Raw genomic sequence first — 17705 nt, forward strand, 5'->3', positions numbered from 1 at the left:
GACCTCTGCGATACTAGTGCAGCGCTCTACCAATTGAGCTAACAAGCCAACTGGGAGCAGGCTATCAAATAAATTCGATATAAACCCGTAGATGATAAATCAAACAACAACAAACATATGAAACATATGTGTGAACTGCGGTTATGAGACGTATATGAGAACGATCCTTCGCAGTAAAGCACTATTTGAGCAATAGTGAAAATCAATTCTTATTGCCTTGACAGTCTTACTTTTCACACTGATTTGTTTTAGATTTACTTAGCGCTGCACCTGCAAAAGCATTTACTCAGCGGCGTTTTTGAGCTAACAAAAACGATCTTTTCCTGCAGCACACTTCTAAGTTCCAAGTTATCGATGAGAGATCATCCCTCGTGACATAAAAGTTTTTTATTCATTACTGTTTGTTTACTCTTGAGAAAGTCAGTTGCTTTTTCATACAAATACCCCTTAATGGACAAAACGAGATTATTGTAATAATTTGGGTCGAATGAGGGTAACAAATCTTTGTTTCCAAGGTACTTATGAATGCGCCTCCTTTTCATTTTTTTTCGCGCCCACAGCCAAAATTGTCCTCGCCAGCGATCGTCAAACAATAGGACGGCGGTTCGCATTCTCGCATTGTATAATATTTTGGTTAAACTAGGGATTCGAATTTGGACCAACCAGAATTTGTAATGAGCGTTAGGCATGATACAGCTAAGATCAGAGGTGTCGAAATCGTTTTGTGTGGAGATAAGTTTTTGCACTTCTTTACGATTCAAACCATTGATTTCCCAACAAAGAGATCATAAAATATAAATCATTCGAGGGAAGTCATTTCTTATTTAAGACTATGATAAGAAAGGACACGTGCTGTACTTTATTTCATTTCAATATCTACAATATTTCATCGGAGTATTTACACGATTTCAAATCAAACCTCCATGCCAACTGTTTTAAACAATTGAAAAATGTATTCCGCCATTTTCATTCTGCATACCCGCATAACTGAAATGTCGCATTCACACCGAAGCTTCAACACGTTTTAAAGCTATTTTGTGAAATAAGATCTAAAATATTTTTCTTTATAGAAGCTTCTTAAACTCAACCTGACGATGTTTGTCAACTTCAAATTTCGCACATTGAAAACACAAGTTAGCGATTACTTGAATCCTATCGAAGATATAGTTTTTTCTGGTTTTCGTTCAGTTAAACCTGGTTTTAACTTAACATGTTTTGCTGGTGTGAGTAAGGTACAAGATTCATTGAACTTGTTGAATTACTACATATTCCATTTTCATTGCGAATGGATAAAATATTCGAGTAGACTTCTTAAACTAATCAGCTGAATTATTTTTTCAAATTTTTCATGATATGCAGCTACAAGTCAATTCACCATAGGAGAAACAAAAATGTATCTTAGATTAAGCAATCACTTTTTTGTTCGCAGTGCACAAGGTAACGAATATCACGTCTCCTTCTGCTCTAAATTTCAAAGGCATTTAGGAAGCTGTGTATCAAGTATTAATCAAGTTTCGCATACTCCTACAAGCTACCAATATACCATTCTTTTTATGAGTACACCGTTGGTTGAATCGTATCCAGACCAGTAATGAAGTTGGAGGGTATTTACTATTTAAGTATCGAGTTTATCGTAATTTAATATTGGAGAAAGCTAAACTTTCTACCCAAATTTCAAAATTTTCCTCGCCAATTTTTACCCCCCAAAAAGTATGTTTACGTACAGCTGACTTCTCATTGCGGGCTCTTGGACTATCTGTTTCTTGTTTCACTTTCAGCTGGCTCCAGGACTTCCATAAATGTCATTGTTCTTACATGGTGCGCTGTATCTTCACTCGGGGTCGGTGCTCTGTTTTCAACCCAAATTGGTCTTATACACTTAGAAATACACGCTAGCACTTCAGAAGCAGTTGATCGAAGCTCTGTTATCTTCCACAGATACACCGCAGGATTCACAGTCGAAAATAAAAGTCAGCGTTAATTGTGTAGCTTTTCGGATGGCTATTGTCGACTCTCCAGCTGTTACTCCTATCAGCATCACAAACCAGGCAGGAAAATATGCGATAACTTGAGCGCAATACACACATATATATATATATATGTATCTTATTAACCAAGCGCGAGGGCCGTACTGGGAGAATATCGGCCCGAGGTCTTGACAGTACGGACCGAGCGCAGCGAGGTCCGTACAAAAAGACCGAGGGCCGATATTCTTCCAGTACGGTCCCGAGCAAGCTTGGTTAATAAGAGATTTATTATACGACTGAAGTTCAAAGGGACCTTGAAGTGCGGTATCATTCGGGACCATTCGGGACAGTGCCCGGTCCAATACTTAGAGAACATTGGACAGGCAATGAGAGAATTTTGATTGGTTGATTTTAGTTATTGGCCCTCTGACTCCCCGAGTCGTGTAATAAAACATGCTACGGACCGAGTTCTTGTATCGTAACATGTTCACTTGCCCTTCACCTTGGACCGATGATTTTGTGTAAGCTGAATATTGCAAACGCGTTCGCTGTTGTTGAAGAACGAAGCGAATTTATGCGAAAGTGATGAAAGAGCATTAAAAACACGCTGGTGTAACAATCAACACAGATACACAGTACGTCGGGAGGCTCACCAAAAAAAAGGGATTGCTCATGGAATGGCTAGAACCCAGATGAATACCACAGCTCGGGTTGAGCGTTTCACTGTCACCACGACGCGGTATCTCATCTTTAGTTGAGCTGCCATACACTTGTCAATGCTTATCGCCATCATGGTGAGAAAGGAAGCGATAGAAAGGTATCCTGACGCCACATCGAATAGAACGCCAACAACACAACGTACTAGTCTGCCTTCAAAGAGAATTTTCATTGCAAACAATGGCTCCGCCATTAAGCCAACGCGCCCAGATCCGCCAATGCCAGGCTGCTGAGGAGAATTTTGGTTGGGAGCCATAGGGCTGTTGTCCTCCGCGTTGAGACAAGGACCAGGGTGTTCCTGACAGAACCATGCATGTTGATAGCAACGGTGAAAATATCAACAACGTCGACTTCAACTTTGACATAGAAATCACAAATGTGAAGAGATTACGAACTTATAGAATTTGTTGTATTGATCATGGTAAGAGAACACAGCTTTGCGGCTTATTTTTCGTGTTTCAGCTACTTTGGAGTTGAATGAGTGTTAGTTGGGTCGCTTTGCGCCAACAAATTCCGCTCTGGAACGTAGTGTTTACAAGAAGAAATGAAATAAAGAAGAAATGTCAGACGATAGACATTGCCTAAAATGCACTTGGCTCAAATGGAGGCAAAAGAAAACGAGATTTGTTTGCGCAAACAGACAAAAATTTCTATCTACAAAAGATCATCACTGCGCAAACTCAAACATCGAGTGTCAGCAAATTTTTAGGCAAACTGAGAGCGAAAAATAATAAAGTTGAAAAAAAATTATTTCTTTCTTAGTGCGCTCACCGGCGATTAACAGCTTGAGGGACTTGAAAGGGATGGATATCCTCTTCATTTCCTTCGCCCAGTCATTTCGTTATAAGAATACCTTGTTCGCTTCTCTAATAACGTTTGTTTACAACTGGCCCGTTGCAACTGCAAGTTAAACTAACTAAAAACGAGGGCTCCTAACCTTAGTACATGACATTTTATTTCAAAATTTTGACGTTGGCTGCTCTCACAGTCACTTTACAAAAATTGAATTCTATTTGATTCTTTATACCCGTGGTTTTCTACATGTTAACTTTTAATTCGCATAAAAAAGTAACCTCGTGTTGGGTGATTTCTGACCGGAACGTCTTTAAGTGCTTCGAGCGAGCTTTCTCTCTTTTACTTCGGTGCTTCCTTTTTTTTCCCTACAATCAATCTCTACATCGTTCCCAAATACACTGTGCTCTCCATTTACAAAACCAAGCGCACAGCAAGTCACGTGACGTAACACTACTACAATCTAATACGTCTATCAACCCGCAACCTTATTGGTCTATCAACCAGCACCTGGTTCTTATCCAATGATTCGCGAGGGAAAGGTCCAAATTAATATTTCAACAGTTACTTTTCATCAGCATCCTAAAATTTATCGTTCATCTTAAGAGCAGCAAAATCACTGCCATGATGTCCAAAAAGGCCACACGAACAATGTAAGAAATAACTTTTCTACCCTTTCAAAGGCTTAATTATTAAAGATTAATCCCTACAGTATTTTTTACCACCCTTTAAGTGTAATCTATTGATCAACTACATTTAATTTCATCATTATCTAATGGTGGCTTAGAATTTCATGCATTATGTAATTTATGGCGATATCAAAACGAGGCTTAAGAAATAAAAACTGAAAATATGAAGAAAATATTTAGCACAGTAATACATCAAACTAATTAAAGATATGCTTTAAGTATTTTTTTCCATTTCCCCTCTCTACAACAATGTTAAATTTAGCTAATTACAATTAAAACACCAGATGGCTGCTACGATTCACATTTCGAAATGTCATTTTGAATGTCTAAAAAATAGGTACACTCTATTGTCTACAAGTAACAACTTATCCAAGAATAAATAAAATAACAATTAAATGGGCTTCTGGCGAAAGCGAATTCTGTGAAATACTTGGGGTGACAAAAATTCTTCTTGTATCAACTTGCACCAGATCGCTTGGTAAATCCGGCTATAATTAACTGAAATAAATCAAACAAAACCAAAACATCAAAATAAATTCAAACTTGCTGGCCTGCGCCGGCGGCTAAAGGTTTATCCGACAACCGATGGAAATAACAGTACTGCAGCCGCCAAAACGGCATACGAAGCTTCGAATAACTTCCTACGCGAAGCCAAGGTGATACAACAATAGTTGAAGTTTAAAGAAGCTCCCTATTTCAATCTCTTCACTCCCGAGATTAAAACAAAAATTCTCTGTCCTCTCCTCTATGTTTTTCTCATGATTTTAGCTCTGAGGATTTGCTTTTAAATCAAACAATATCTCCTACACGATATTCGTCTTCCTTCTCGTTCACCCCTTCTGCATTGAAATGTAAAGGTCCCGGTTGTTCGAAGGGGGGGATAACGCTGACCACTAGATGAAACCCTATCCGCTGGATAGTGAAATACGTATTGTTAACACTGATCCGCTGGATTGCGATTTAACCACTGGATAGAGCTACCCGAGCTCTTTACATCAGCCACACAAATTCCCTCGTGGAGACACATTGATCAATTCTGTATCTTAGCAACTACGCACCCACCCCTCCCCCCTAACCCAACAACATTCAACTGAAAACAAGTTGGGGCTAATGTTCGGGTTGGGGGAGGGGTGGGTGCGTAGTTGCTCAGATACTGACGTTTCTATTCTAATACACTTTACCTGGTTGACTAAAATACACGAAATCTCTGCGATTAAAAATCTTTAAATGGCTCCAGTAGTTTGCCACTAAGAGGCGGGGCTGATCTCCAGTTTTCCTCTGGATAATCGTCAAAATTCCTAGTGTCGCCTGGATGGGATAGCTTTGGTATAATAGGAGCCTGAGTAAAAACCAAGGACCTCTGTTAGATCACCGTACAAGTTTGACCACTAAGAATATTTCGCGTCGCTTGGAGATGGGTGAACTCGAGGTTAAAAGTCAATAAATTAGTGAGGGATCCCCGACTTGAAATAAGTACGGGGCTCTTGGAGGGGGAGGGGAGCAAGGGAGTGGGTCCCGAAAATAAAGTACCCGGGGGATTTGACGCTTTCCGGCTCTCCGCATTAGATTCGTCAGTAACAGCAACTGATCTCCAATGTGATTAGCTATAACTAAATCTCTAAATACCTTGAGCTTTCTTTGATAAACTAAATTCCAATCTATCACTTTGAACCATTTATGGCTCTTCACATCTTCTGTTCCATTCTGAAACAAACCACGATTATTCAAAATATAAATGGTACTTTCTAATCACATCAGTGATAAAGACGATATCTTACAGTTGCGGTAAACTCGTAAATTGAAACGTTCACATTTTGAATCGAAATAGTATGCAAGCACTGTTAAATGAAACCCTACATATTCGCTCGAGCATGGAGCATGACAAATGAATTGCGTTGCTTCTTTTTAAGAACTGATGTATCAGTTGCTTTGACAAGGGATGCTATTTAACAAATGATAAACACCACAGCGTACACTATTGAGTTATGGATGCACGCGGGAGGTTGCTAAGCACGAAAGATGCGTAAGAGTCACTCGAGGCGATAGCCGAGAGCGACTCTAGCTTCTTGAGTGCTTAGCAAACCTCCCAAGTGCATCCATAACTCAATAGTGTACGCTGTGGTGTTTACCATTTGTTTTATAACATAACATTAACACATTGTAGCTAAAGAGTTCCCTTTTATTTAACAAATCTTACGTGACCAGAAAAAAACAAGCGCGCGCGGTAAAATAGTCTTTGTATTTGCTCACGTCAGCAGCGTACACCCATGGGCAAATGGGGGACGCTAAATTGACCAATCAGAGCGCGCGCTTTACTTTGGTTATGTTATAATGATAAGTATCAAAAACACAGATAATGAAGTTAAAAAAATGACTTTTCATCTTTTGAGGACAGAAAAGGAGACAAAGTTGAAATTAAACTTGGAAGATTGAAAAGAATTGCATTTTTGCATACTTGAAAAAAAAAAAAAAAAAAAAAAAAGAGGGATTGCTGGAAGTTTAGTTTCCGTTCAAAATGGAAGAAAAGCTATAGACAGGCATATTTTTGTCAAGGCCTGAGACGAGAGACTGCAATGAGACATGGGACATCGTGCCCTAACCAGCCCATGCTTAAAAATCAATATTATGCACTCGCTTTCCCTTTACAATCGTCAGTGTGACTTGTTTTCCCGTTTAATCACCTACAGCGATTGAGGTACCGTTGTTCATTAAATGGTTGAATTTTGTTATTAAACACTGTTGCAACATTTACGATGAAACAAATCAAACAACAGTAGGTAGAGAATTTTAAGACTGCATTAAACACAAAGGTAATTTACAACCATCTAGTTACCTTCATACTTCCCAGTCTTCTTGTTCTGTCGTGAACTAATAACTTCTTAATCAAGTCTCTGGTTTGTACACAAAGAGAAACAGAGGTTAGTCAATCGGCCAACGCATTCATAGCAATTGCCACTTTTAGGACAGTGAGGAAAAAATTGAAAAGGTTGAAATTAAACCACATCATTAACACGTACAATCTAAAAGTAAGCTTCAGTCACTATTTTAGGATATTAAACTTTGTCCAACTTATGACCAACTCACCCCCCACCCCTTATTTCCTATAGCATCTATTTCCAGCATGTCCAAAGAAGGGCTGCGAAGGACTGTATTTAAAATTCAACACCTTGAGAAAATCTCTCCCCCTGTGTCGAATTCTTAAGGTCATGGATTAAGTTTAATCTTGTAACAATTGCACCATCTTTCTTTCCACATCTGCTTGTTTTGATGAGTCTGTAGGGCTTACATGCATGCAGCTTGAAAGACAAAATGAATGTCCATTCAAGAAATAGAGAAATCTTACTTTGCTGCAGTAGTTTCCATGTGCTTGGGCCACTCTACCTTTCCCGATAATATCTTCTCATATATGCCAAACGGGTTGTCATCAAAAAATGGGGGATACCTGAAACCAATCAAATTTCCATCAATAGACCACTTTCATATATGGCTGCCGGATTAATATTCTTTTGTTTAAATTTAAATTAGCCCTACTGGCCTCGTTCTCCAGTACAAAATTCAAAAGAATACACTATATCAAGTGAGGCCAGTAGGGCTAATTAAAAGAATATTTATACGGTAGCCATTTATGAAAGTGGTCTATAGTCATGTTATTCTTGTCAATTTCCTTAAACTTAGTAATACCAAAAAAAAACCCAGACCCACAGATGTCTCCAAATAATTTCCTCTAGATTTGCAAAGTAGATTGGAATCCATGTCAAAGACATAGATGCATGTGCACATTACATTTTACAATGCTTAAAACGACTTCCCCGCAACATTTTGTGAAAGTCAGTTCTATGATATAATACTATTCCCACTGGAGAGAATGTGCTGTACATGATTGGGTTTAAAACAAGATGATGCTGTGGGAGATCACAAATTTTTTTCCTGTTTCTCTTTTCTCAAGGGTTCTCCACCCATTAATTTTAAAAATAACAACAATCAAGACCACCCCTAAGACATATGTCGAGACATGCAGGTCAATGACGTGGCATACTCATTGCCAAGAAATTATTTAAGTATATACCTATAATTACAGACACCAAGAATTTCTTCTAAGGTGAGATTTCTGGTTTAGAGACCTTAATGAAATAATATAAATAACCGCACACATATTTATCTAGAAATCACACTGGTTGCACATTTGTAGGAATATTCATTTTTGGCAGTACAGAACACTGACAAAGCTCTAATTGGATTACAAACTTTTTTGAGATTCTGCATGGGGGACCTTCTTTGGTGTTAAAGAACTTTGATCTACACAAGAAGCAATTCAGAGCACATTTTAGCAAACTTAAAAAGACCTTAACCAGAATTTTCTTGAAAGTTGTACTGATGAGTCCTTCCCACAGGATTTAACCTCACTTCTCATTTATGTTGATAATATTTTTTTTTTCTTTGAGTGACTGTTCCTGAAACAATTTGCCCAATGATTTAAAAATAACTAAAAATGTACAAAAATAAACAGTTTTACTTAAAAATACCTTGACCTCACTCATATAAGCTCTTGTGTAGAAAGTTTTTTTAACCTGGAAAGTTAAGACCGTGGCACCTGGTGTGACTTAATATGGAGCTGGTTGAGCTCCAGCTGTGCACAATGACAGCTGTTGGCCAATTTGTAAACTTTCCACCTTTACAGTCTGTGGCAGCTCTTCCATTTTCTTTCGTAAATGTGAAAAAAACAAAGGGTTTCCTTTGAAACTCTTAAACCCTAAGAGAGACCGGCATCGCCGGAATTTCTCTACACACTTGATAAAAAAGCTCTTGAATATTAAACAATTCTCCTTTTCAGTACAACAGGAAATTTAGGAAGAAAAGTGTGGAGAACATGCATCCTGATCATAGGGTGAAAAGAGTTCAGTTTTGAAGTAATAGTGACTGTATGTTCCTGAGTTTCTGAAAAGTGGACCATGGTGCATATCAAGTTTTCAGACTTTGCCCTACACGTAGATCATTTTATTAGCCAAATGGTGCATACTGCTGTGTGCAAAATTCCACAAAATTTCTCTGCCAAAGTTTGTTATCTCAAGCCATCTGAAGTTATTGTAATTTTTCTCAGAATTAAGATCAAATTTTTCAGTCAATGACAAAGGCAAATAAAGAACTTAAAAATTTCAACAGGTGTGGATTAACTTATGACCTTGAAAGTAGTACTTCAGCTGCTAAACTGCTAAGCCAGAGAGAGGAGATTATGCAATGGCTGGGTGAAATAAAATATTGTTGTTTCATTGTACCGAACAAGTGACAAACTCTGGTCTTCTGATCCCATTGTTTATATATGTATAGTTTTGTGCATGTACAACACAAAGGAAGAAAGCAGGTTCAAACCAAAGTTTTCATGTGAAAGACAATTTTTTTTTGTCAGTGAAATAGAAGCCACCATACTTGAAAAAAAGTAATTCTCAGACAGAGCTTCCAACAGAAACTAATCCTGTTGGGTGTGACCATATTATAATTGCATTTAACTGGATGTTCTCTCGCTCTGCTGCATGCATGTGTTGGCCTTGTCATGATCCCTCATTCCTTTAATATCACCAGGCTATGAACTGATCATTTCAATCATTCTTTACTTGCTCCTACTTCATCCTAACAAAGGGCTAATGCTTGAAACATGATCAGCTTAATAGAAACTCTTTATGGTGGCCAATTCACATTACCAATTCAGTTGACAAAACCAAAATATCTTATAATTCATTAAAGCTACAGCATCCTACTTTTCTCCTACTTCACTCTAATAGAAGGTTATTGCTCAGAGAGAGTCAGCTTTGCAAACTCCTTACCATGGCCAATTTACATATCAACTCAGTTGATAAAACCAGAATATCCTTTACTTTATTTTAAATGAAAGGTCACTCTTACCCAACAAGCATTTCATATATGAGAATTCCTAAGGCCCACCAATCAACTGCTTTGTTATGTCCTTTGCTTTGAATTATTTCTGGGGCAAGATATTCGGGGGTACCACAAAGAGTCCAAGTCCTGAAAAAAAAAAAGGCAAAATGAAATATTGAATTATTATGATATATTACTAAACATTATTAACCAATTCAACTACATCTACAATAATACAATATACAGTATGAGGGATAATAAATACTTGAAAGATACTTGGCACAACTATTGTCACAGGAAGTTAAAATTGCTTACCAGGTAATAAGCAATTGGGACCAGGTTGCACAGAAACAAATACAAATACTTTCCAATTTTTTGCAGGAGAAGAATTACAAAAATTTTCAAATTTCAAAATTTGGCCATGGTTACATTAAACTATGATGTTTCATCAACAACTTTACTGAAAGGCCAATACGTCAATCACAAACCCATCTTGTTCAATGAAGTATCCTACAAGAAATAACTAGGCAAAAAGAAGTATATTTTTGTGGCTTTTGGGTTTTTGTGGAATTTTGTTTTTTTCACTCTCAGAAAATCATGATAGAAATTTTGGAAGTGTTGGTGCACTATTTACAGGTCTTTGTGGGTAGTATCTGCTTTCAGAGGACAAAGACCACTTGGATAGAGCATACTTCCGGCCACAATTTTAATCAGACTGTCTGGAATAATATAACAGTTGAGTTGTTGAAAAAAGATTTTTTTTGCCAAAATTGGAAAGTCTTTGAGACAGGACTTTGGGCCCTTTGAAGATTAGCGAAATTTTAAGCAATTCACAAATTTTTGGCATGTTTTTTTCAACTGGGGGTCGCATTTATTTTGTTAACAGATTTACATCTTGAACAAACAAAATTAGCTGTAGTGTGACCTGGCTCCTAAACAATGGCATACAAGTGTCTTGTATTTAATAAATTCATCTAAGATGAGAAGTGCAAGGGAAAGATTTCTGGTTAAAAAATTACATTTCCAAAATCGTCAACTGTTCCCCTAAGGGCAACCTGCCCTCCTTTTTTGAGATTTGTTCAAACACCCCATTCCCTTCTCGAAGTTAAGTTTCTCTCCCGTGGTACAATTACTGTCCAACATTGACAAGGGCACTGGATAAAATTGTTTAAAGTGAGAAAAGGGAAACATGTGGGTTAAAATAAATAAAATTCAAAATTGTTAGTTGCTTCCCATAGGGCAACCTAAATTCCTTTGTCAAGATTTGTTCAAATGCTACTCAATGTTGAGTATTGCAATCCATCATTGAAAAGGGCATGGAAAAAATAATTTAAAGTGAGAAAGGGAGACACATCCAGTTAAAAACATTCTTTGTCCAGGTTTGTTAAATCTTTCACTCCCCTTCCCAACCCACCAAAAGTTAATGAGTTTTCTTCATGCACTTTAATATCTTTGTTTCTAAAACTGACAAGGAAGAAACAAGGAAAAAATTGTTTGACCCATTGCAACAAGGCTTGTAACCTGCAAAAATTTATGATCAAAGGTTTATTGTAGAATTAGGTGCTTTTTTTTTAAAGGACAGGGTCTCTTCTGTGTGTGGAAAGGAAGGGAAGGTTATGGGAAATTCTGGAACTAAGATATCCTTTAAACTTATCAGCATGTTAATCGTCTTGTGTACCAAATGTTCATTTGATATCCCAAAACTGGATAATACAGAAACTTTATTTCACCCATGGTAACAAATCATCAGCTCACATCCAAGGAAGGAACAGTTATTACAGGTATAACAACCACAGCTAGAGGTTTTTTTAAAATAAAAAGCATGCATCAAAGAGATGCAGCTGTACATATCCTTCTTGTCAACAATTTACCATTGCACTAAAAAATATTCAAATTAATATAACTTACTTGTCATGAACTTCTTTAGCAAAGCCAAAATCTGTGAGTTTGACATGTCCTTCCCTATCTAGGAGAATATTTTCTGGCTTGAGATCACGATACACTATGCTATTTTGATGGAGATAGTCAAGTGCAGAGACTATTTCTGCTCCGAAGAAAAGCCCTGTACCATTATTAAATCTTCCTGCTGTACGTAAATATGTGAAAAGTTCTCCACCACAAGCGTACTCCAAGAGCATGTACAAGAATGTGTTGTCATGATGTGTCCATAATCTGCAGAGTAAAAAAGAAGGTTAACCGTTTAAATACCAGAAGTGCTTAACATTTAACTTCTTGTGATATTGATACACTATCCAGTATTATTAAAAACTAGATCATTGGATAATGCAATTCAAGACTTTTTATTGGCTTAGCCATTATGGTATATCAGCCAATATACCATAATCTACAAATATGGCAAGCGTACATGTCAGCTTAAAATTAAAAGGGAGCTAAGAATTTAATAAAATTTAATAATTTAATTTAAAGTTTTTAATAAAACAATTATTCCACTCGCGCTTGTTGGATATGAGATGATTATAGCCAACTCCGTGCTACGCGCCTCATTGGCTATCTATCATCTCATATCCAATGCGGGCTCGTGGAATAATTGTTAATTAGGTAATGAGAATACTCAAACTTATCAAGTAGAAGTTGTTCTTTTGATCTAACACCAAATTCTTGAATCTAGTTACAAGGAAATGTGTAGCAATTACAGGGGAGAATTGACAATCAGATCTTGGGATTTAAATGGTTAATTACTCTGGCCAATCTATTGAGGAAATAAATGGTGATGAAGGCCCCTATAGAAATAGAGTAACAAAGATTGTAAATTTGGAGCTTAAAAAAGTTTAAGTTAACCTGCTTGTTGGTCTGTGATAAGCTTTCTATTTTGTTTACTGATTGAGTCCCACACATTATTGCAAGTTTACCACAGGCATTCATTTTTGAAGCTACATTACCTTTAGTAGCCATTTCTTTTTTAAAAGGAGGATGTTTTTTTTGTCTTGTCACACACATGGTACAAAGGATTTATTCTAAGTACCAATGAGGAATCAAACCTCAGACCTTTGGATTCTGTGCTCTGATGCTGACTGCTAAGATAAGCACTTTTTAATGGTTAACTGAGAAAAGGAAGGACTAATGGTTGGCTTACTGGAGGAAAACTGAAATGGACCCTGTTTAAACTTCAGCTGGGTTCTTGAGCGAATGCAATTTTGTTAAAACAGTGCCCTGTCAGCACACTGTCAGCATAGAAAAACCTGATAAAAAACTGGGAGTTTTTCTATAAAGTAGTAATATCCCATGGTAAGGCAAAGCTCTTACTCATATGAAGTACACCACCTGTTTAGTGCCTTAGCTTTACTGAATTTCACTTATGGTCTGCCTATTTATGGCAATGCAGACTTAGATCTTACGGTCATACAAAACTTTCTGGACAGATGTGTTAAAAGGAAATACACATCTAAGAGAATGAGCATTCAAGAACTTTTAGAAAAGGCAGACAAGAAGATATTTAAGGTACATTCAGTGGATCCCGATTGCCCGCTTAATAACATCATCCCAGAGAAGAAAGGAATGAAGTACCAACTCAGAAACAAAAGTGCTCATCACCCAGATATAAAGACTGACAGATTTAAGAATGTTTTTGTAAATAGGCTTATTTTTAAATATACTCTTTGATCTTTCTATTATTTGTATATAGTACGTCTAATGTATTTTTATTTTTCAATTATTTGTATACAGGATGTCTTATGTATTTTTAGACCACTAACTACTGATTTAACTTAAGACATATCTTTTTATCTCAGTTTGGAGGAATAAAGATTGATTGATTGATTGATTGATTGATTGATTTCATATACATTGTAATACCATGGGAAATAAGCTTGAGAGCGGATCTCCCACTTTTCCTATAGACAGCCACCCTTATGTACATGTACATGATCATACACATAATAAAATGTAGCATATCAGATTCAAAATATGCATTCAACTGTGTTAATAAACAGTACATCAAACTAGCAAAAACATGATGTAATAGGTTAACAACATGTATACAAACATAAATATACTGTACACTACGACAAAACATTTTATACCAGGTCCACAACATGTACACTAGCATGATAATTTACTAAATAATTTACTGAAACATAACATATTAGATTCATAACATAAATGCTGTAATGTGAATGTCAATGTACTGTACATCATGCATTACAATGAAATTTAAAGGTGGAAAACAATTCAAATTAAATGACCAACAAAAGGGAGGTGTGGTTTATGTTCTTACTGTTAAATGCACTTAATAGGTAGTTAGTCATTCTACCAAATCTGAATGCCTGTGTTTGGCAGAAAAATCATGTAACACTATGTCAAGCTCAGAGAAACATTCCAATTAAAGGGTTTAGGAAACCTCACCAGACACAATAATACCTAAGGCAAGGCCTACTTTGTACATGTATCTCTACATCTGTAGTATGCATTGATAGAGTAAAAAAAGTCGAGTGTCTCAACTATGAGATTAACCTCAGTCCATTAATTTCAATAGTTTTACAGCAAGATATTAAATTTTGTGGAACTAATTTCCCCATTAACTCCATCGCTTGTTAACGGTTTTTAAATTAATTGCTACCTTAGCAGCAATGAATTAAAGTACGTGATATGCATCTGGATTTCCATGGACACTTCACGGTTACAAGTCCAGGATATACTCAAGTCGTAATCAATGAGAGCCAGGCACTTAGCTCGACCTCAAGAACATACTAGTACGTGATCAATGCTCTGCGCCAAAAACACTCTTAAATAAAGAGAACACGAACAACTGTTTTTTTTTTTCTGCTACTGTGCAAGGCTAAGTCTTAAAGATTATAAAATGCATGTTCATTTAGCAAACTTTCTTGCGTCTTAAAGAAAAACAATTAGGGACAAAAATAAGAGAATTTAGAGTTAAATTAAAAATTTGCAAATTCCTATACGTACACATCTACAAGATTTTTTTTCCTTCTGTTGAAATTACAGAAGCATTGCAGTATGTCGACTTCACTCTCTTTACATTTTTACGTTGTTCTCTCTGTCGAAGTGCAGCGAAAGTTCGTGATCGAATGCTCGATTCACTAAATTCTCTTGCTCATGATCGAACGTTCGATTCACTTGACTGTGACGAATACGTGATAAACGAGATACAAAACCAGCCACTAATGTCAATGTTGAACTTCCCTCAAGACACGACTCTTACAAACGGCGCACTAGACGCGTAACACGATATAATTTCAAAAGACATCGGTAACAATCTGAACATTGTTAAACAATCAAAGACCAACATTAACATTAATATGCAAACCAATTAGCCTTTGGAATTCAATTTCACGTGGTGGAAAGAGTAAAATGGCTTCCTACTTAGGGACCGTTAAAAGATCAAGATCACTACGGTACTCAAGGGGGCGACGTCGTGTGCGAAACTTCTTCAATCCATCATTGGATGAGCTGACTTAATATTCTCATTATTTTATTAACAAAGCCAACATTTACGGCATTTAAGCATCTGTACACATACTTTTTATAAACGAATCGAAGAAGCTTTACTTTCAAATGCAGCCTTGTATACATAACCCCACTGGTTCCGCGCGGAGGGAACCTTACACGGATATTTTTTTACAAATGAGCAGCAGTAGGCTGATTTTAAATAAAAGGCTTCAAAAGGAAAAAATTCTGGGAAAATTTCAAGGTCGATCTCTTAAAGTACAGAGCGAGAAAACTTCTACATAGGTATGTAATGAAGTTTGCTAATGCTCTAAGTGTTTACAATTCATACTCACAAATTCACGATGAATGGATGCTCGATCTTCGACAAAATATTCTTCTCGTTTTGGACGTGTTCAACTTGTTTAAGTCTGATCACTTCTCGTATATTCATTATCTTTAAGGCATGATACTCGCCAGATCTTCGATCCCGGCAAAGTAATACTCTTCCAAATGTTCCCGTTCCTATCAAAGAGAGAGAGAGAGAGAGAGATGGAGAGAGACAATTTATTCAGCCCACCTTCTAATACCTCCATATTACCAAGCACTAACGACCTCATTAAAGGAAAGCTATTCTTAGCGCTGTAAATAGATCACAAAGATACTTCTTCGCAGCTATGCATCCGTTTCTACTTACCTAAGGTTGTTGACAAGTCGAAGTCGAGTAGAGTAGTTCGCTTGTCTTTCTTCTTGGAAGCATTATTACTGCTTGCCATATTAAATTGCGACGAACGGCGCTAAATATACTAAATTGACTGATCGTGGACGACACAACGCATTGATATCTTCGGCAGTCTACTCCTCTGATGAAAGTATTTTCTTAATTCCCAAGGAGAAACTGTAAATAAACGCAAACATCTTTAGACAAGAGTGTAGAGAAGCGATGGTCGAAGGGCCTATGGTCCGCCTGTGATGGAATGCTGATAGTCGACAGTGATCGCTCATCCGTGAAGAATCAGGCGAATAAACAAATCAAGCGCGTGTTATTTACTCGCACTGGGATTGTTTATTGTGCTTGGGTGATTGACAGCTGATGGGTCTAAGTGGCACTGGACGTTTTCTTGCGAGGGCTTGCTAAAGAGTTCATCAACAGTTAGCACGAAAGATTCTTTGTACGATTAAAGAGTTTTTCTAATTGCGCATATTGTTTTCCAGTTTTGTTTTTAAAAATGGGGAGATTATGATTCTATTAAAATAGCAGAACCACGCTCTCAATGGTGAACAAAATTTACGCTTTATCATTGTGACTGCCCACATACCTCTAAATTAGATAAAACAGATCGTTATCAAATTTCCCCCAGGGACATCCTTTATTTTTAGCGTAGCTCAAAACAGAGAAGGTAAAAACACCGAGTGAAATGATGAAAATCACTTTCCTTCGTTATTAGCGGAAACTGGTCAAAACCTTAGCGCCCCGTAATTCTTCGGTTCCGTAACAAAAACGGAAACGAAGGGACGATTGCTTCTTCCGGTAAAGTAATACGTCACAAGTACGCGTTTCCGTCAGAGATCCCACGAATTGACGCTCGCATCCTATAGGCAAACACAATAAGTAACTTCCAAAATAACAGCATCGGCCAAAAGAACTTCACGTGGAAAGAACGAGGCGTTTTTATTAAGACGTCATTCGATATTAATTTTTGAGAGTCAACCGACTGAAGACGCAGAGAATCATGCGGATTCTGTTGTTGAAAACACAGGTCAAAAACAGATGAACCCACAAGTTTGCGCAAGTTATGTTTAAAGAGCACTTATGAACTTCCTTGTCTTAATTTCTTCTTTTGAGATGTTCAATGATCAAATACTGACCGATCTTGTTTGGTCACGTTCAAACACTCGAAAATGTCTTAATTTAAGTGATTTAACGACAATGAATTTTGACCGCATTTACCGCGTAAAAATGGCATGTTTGTGATGTAGAGATAACCTGCGAATTGTGAAAGCCACAGGGGTGAAAATTCGGGACAGTAACTTGGATTTTTTTTGGAGAGACAACTAGAGATTTATTCCTACATCCCTTCATTTTGTGTTATGCGCTAGTCTTTTTTGTTTTCTTTTCCGTCTTGTTTGGCCTCGATAATTCTCTTTACGAGTTACCCCGCGGTCCCCTTCTGTTATTTGGGTTTTTGATTCCGACAAGGAAAGAAGAGCTATTTGCGTCTCAAAGACGCTGTTTTCCTGCTGGACTATACATAAACGCTACAAA

At 37.1% G+C, this 17705-nt stretch overlaps 1 protein-coding gene across 1 annotated transcript; it reads right to left on the reverse strand.

Moving 5' to 3' along the window:
* Window positions 1-4301: 4301 nt before the first annotated feature.
* Window positions 4302-16497, reverse strand: LOC111338664 (cAMP-dependent protein kinase catalytic subunit PRKX). The gene is made up of 9 exons (XM_022945184.2): window positions 16137-16497; window positions 15796-15964; window positions 11945-12208; window positions 10064-10183; window positions 7509-7607; window positions 6999-7056; window positions 5792-5869; window positions 5347-5504; window positions 4302-4663 (listed from the first exon to the last, which is right to left on the reverse strand). Exons 1-8 carry the CDS (start codon window positions 16213-16215, stop codon window positions 5379-5381), a joined length of 993 nt encoding a protein of 330 aa, XP_022800919.1. The 5' UTR covers window positions 16216-16497; the 3' UTR covers window positions 4302-4663; window positions 5347-5378.
* Between the last annotated feature and the right edge of the window lie 1208 nt (window positions 16498-17705).

Source organism: Stylophora pistillata, chromosome 7 (assembly GCF_964205215.1).
Source record: "Stylophora pistillata chromosome 7, jaStyPist1.2, whole genome shotgun sequence".
In the NCBI taxonomy this organism is placed as follows: domain Eukaryota; kingdom Metazoa; phylum Cnidaria; class Anthozoa; order Scleractinia; family Pocilloporidae; genus Stylophora; species Stylophora pistillata.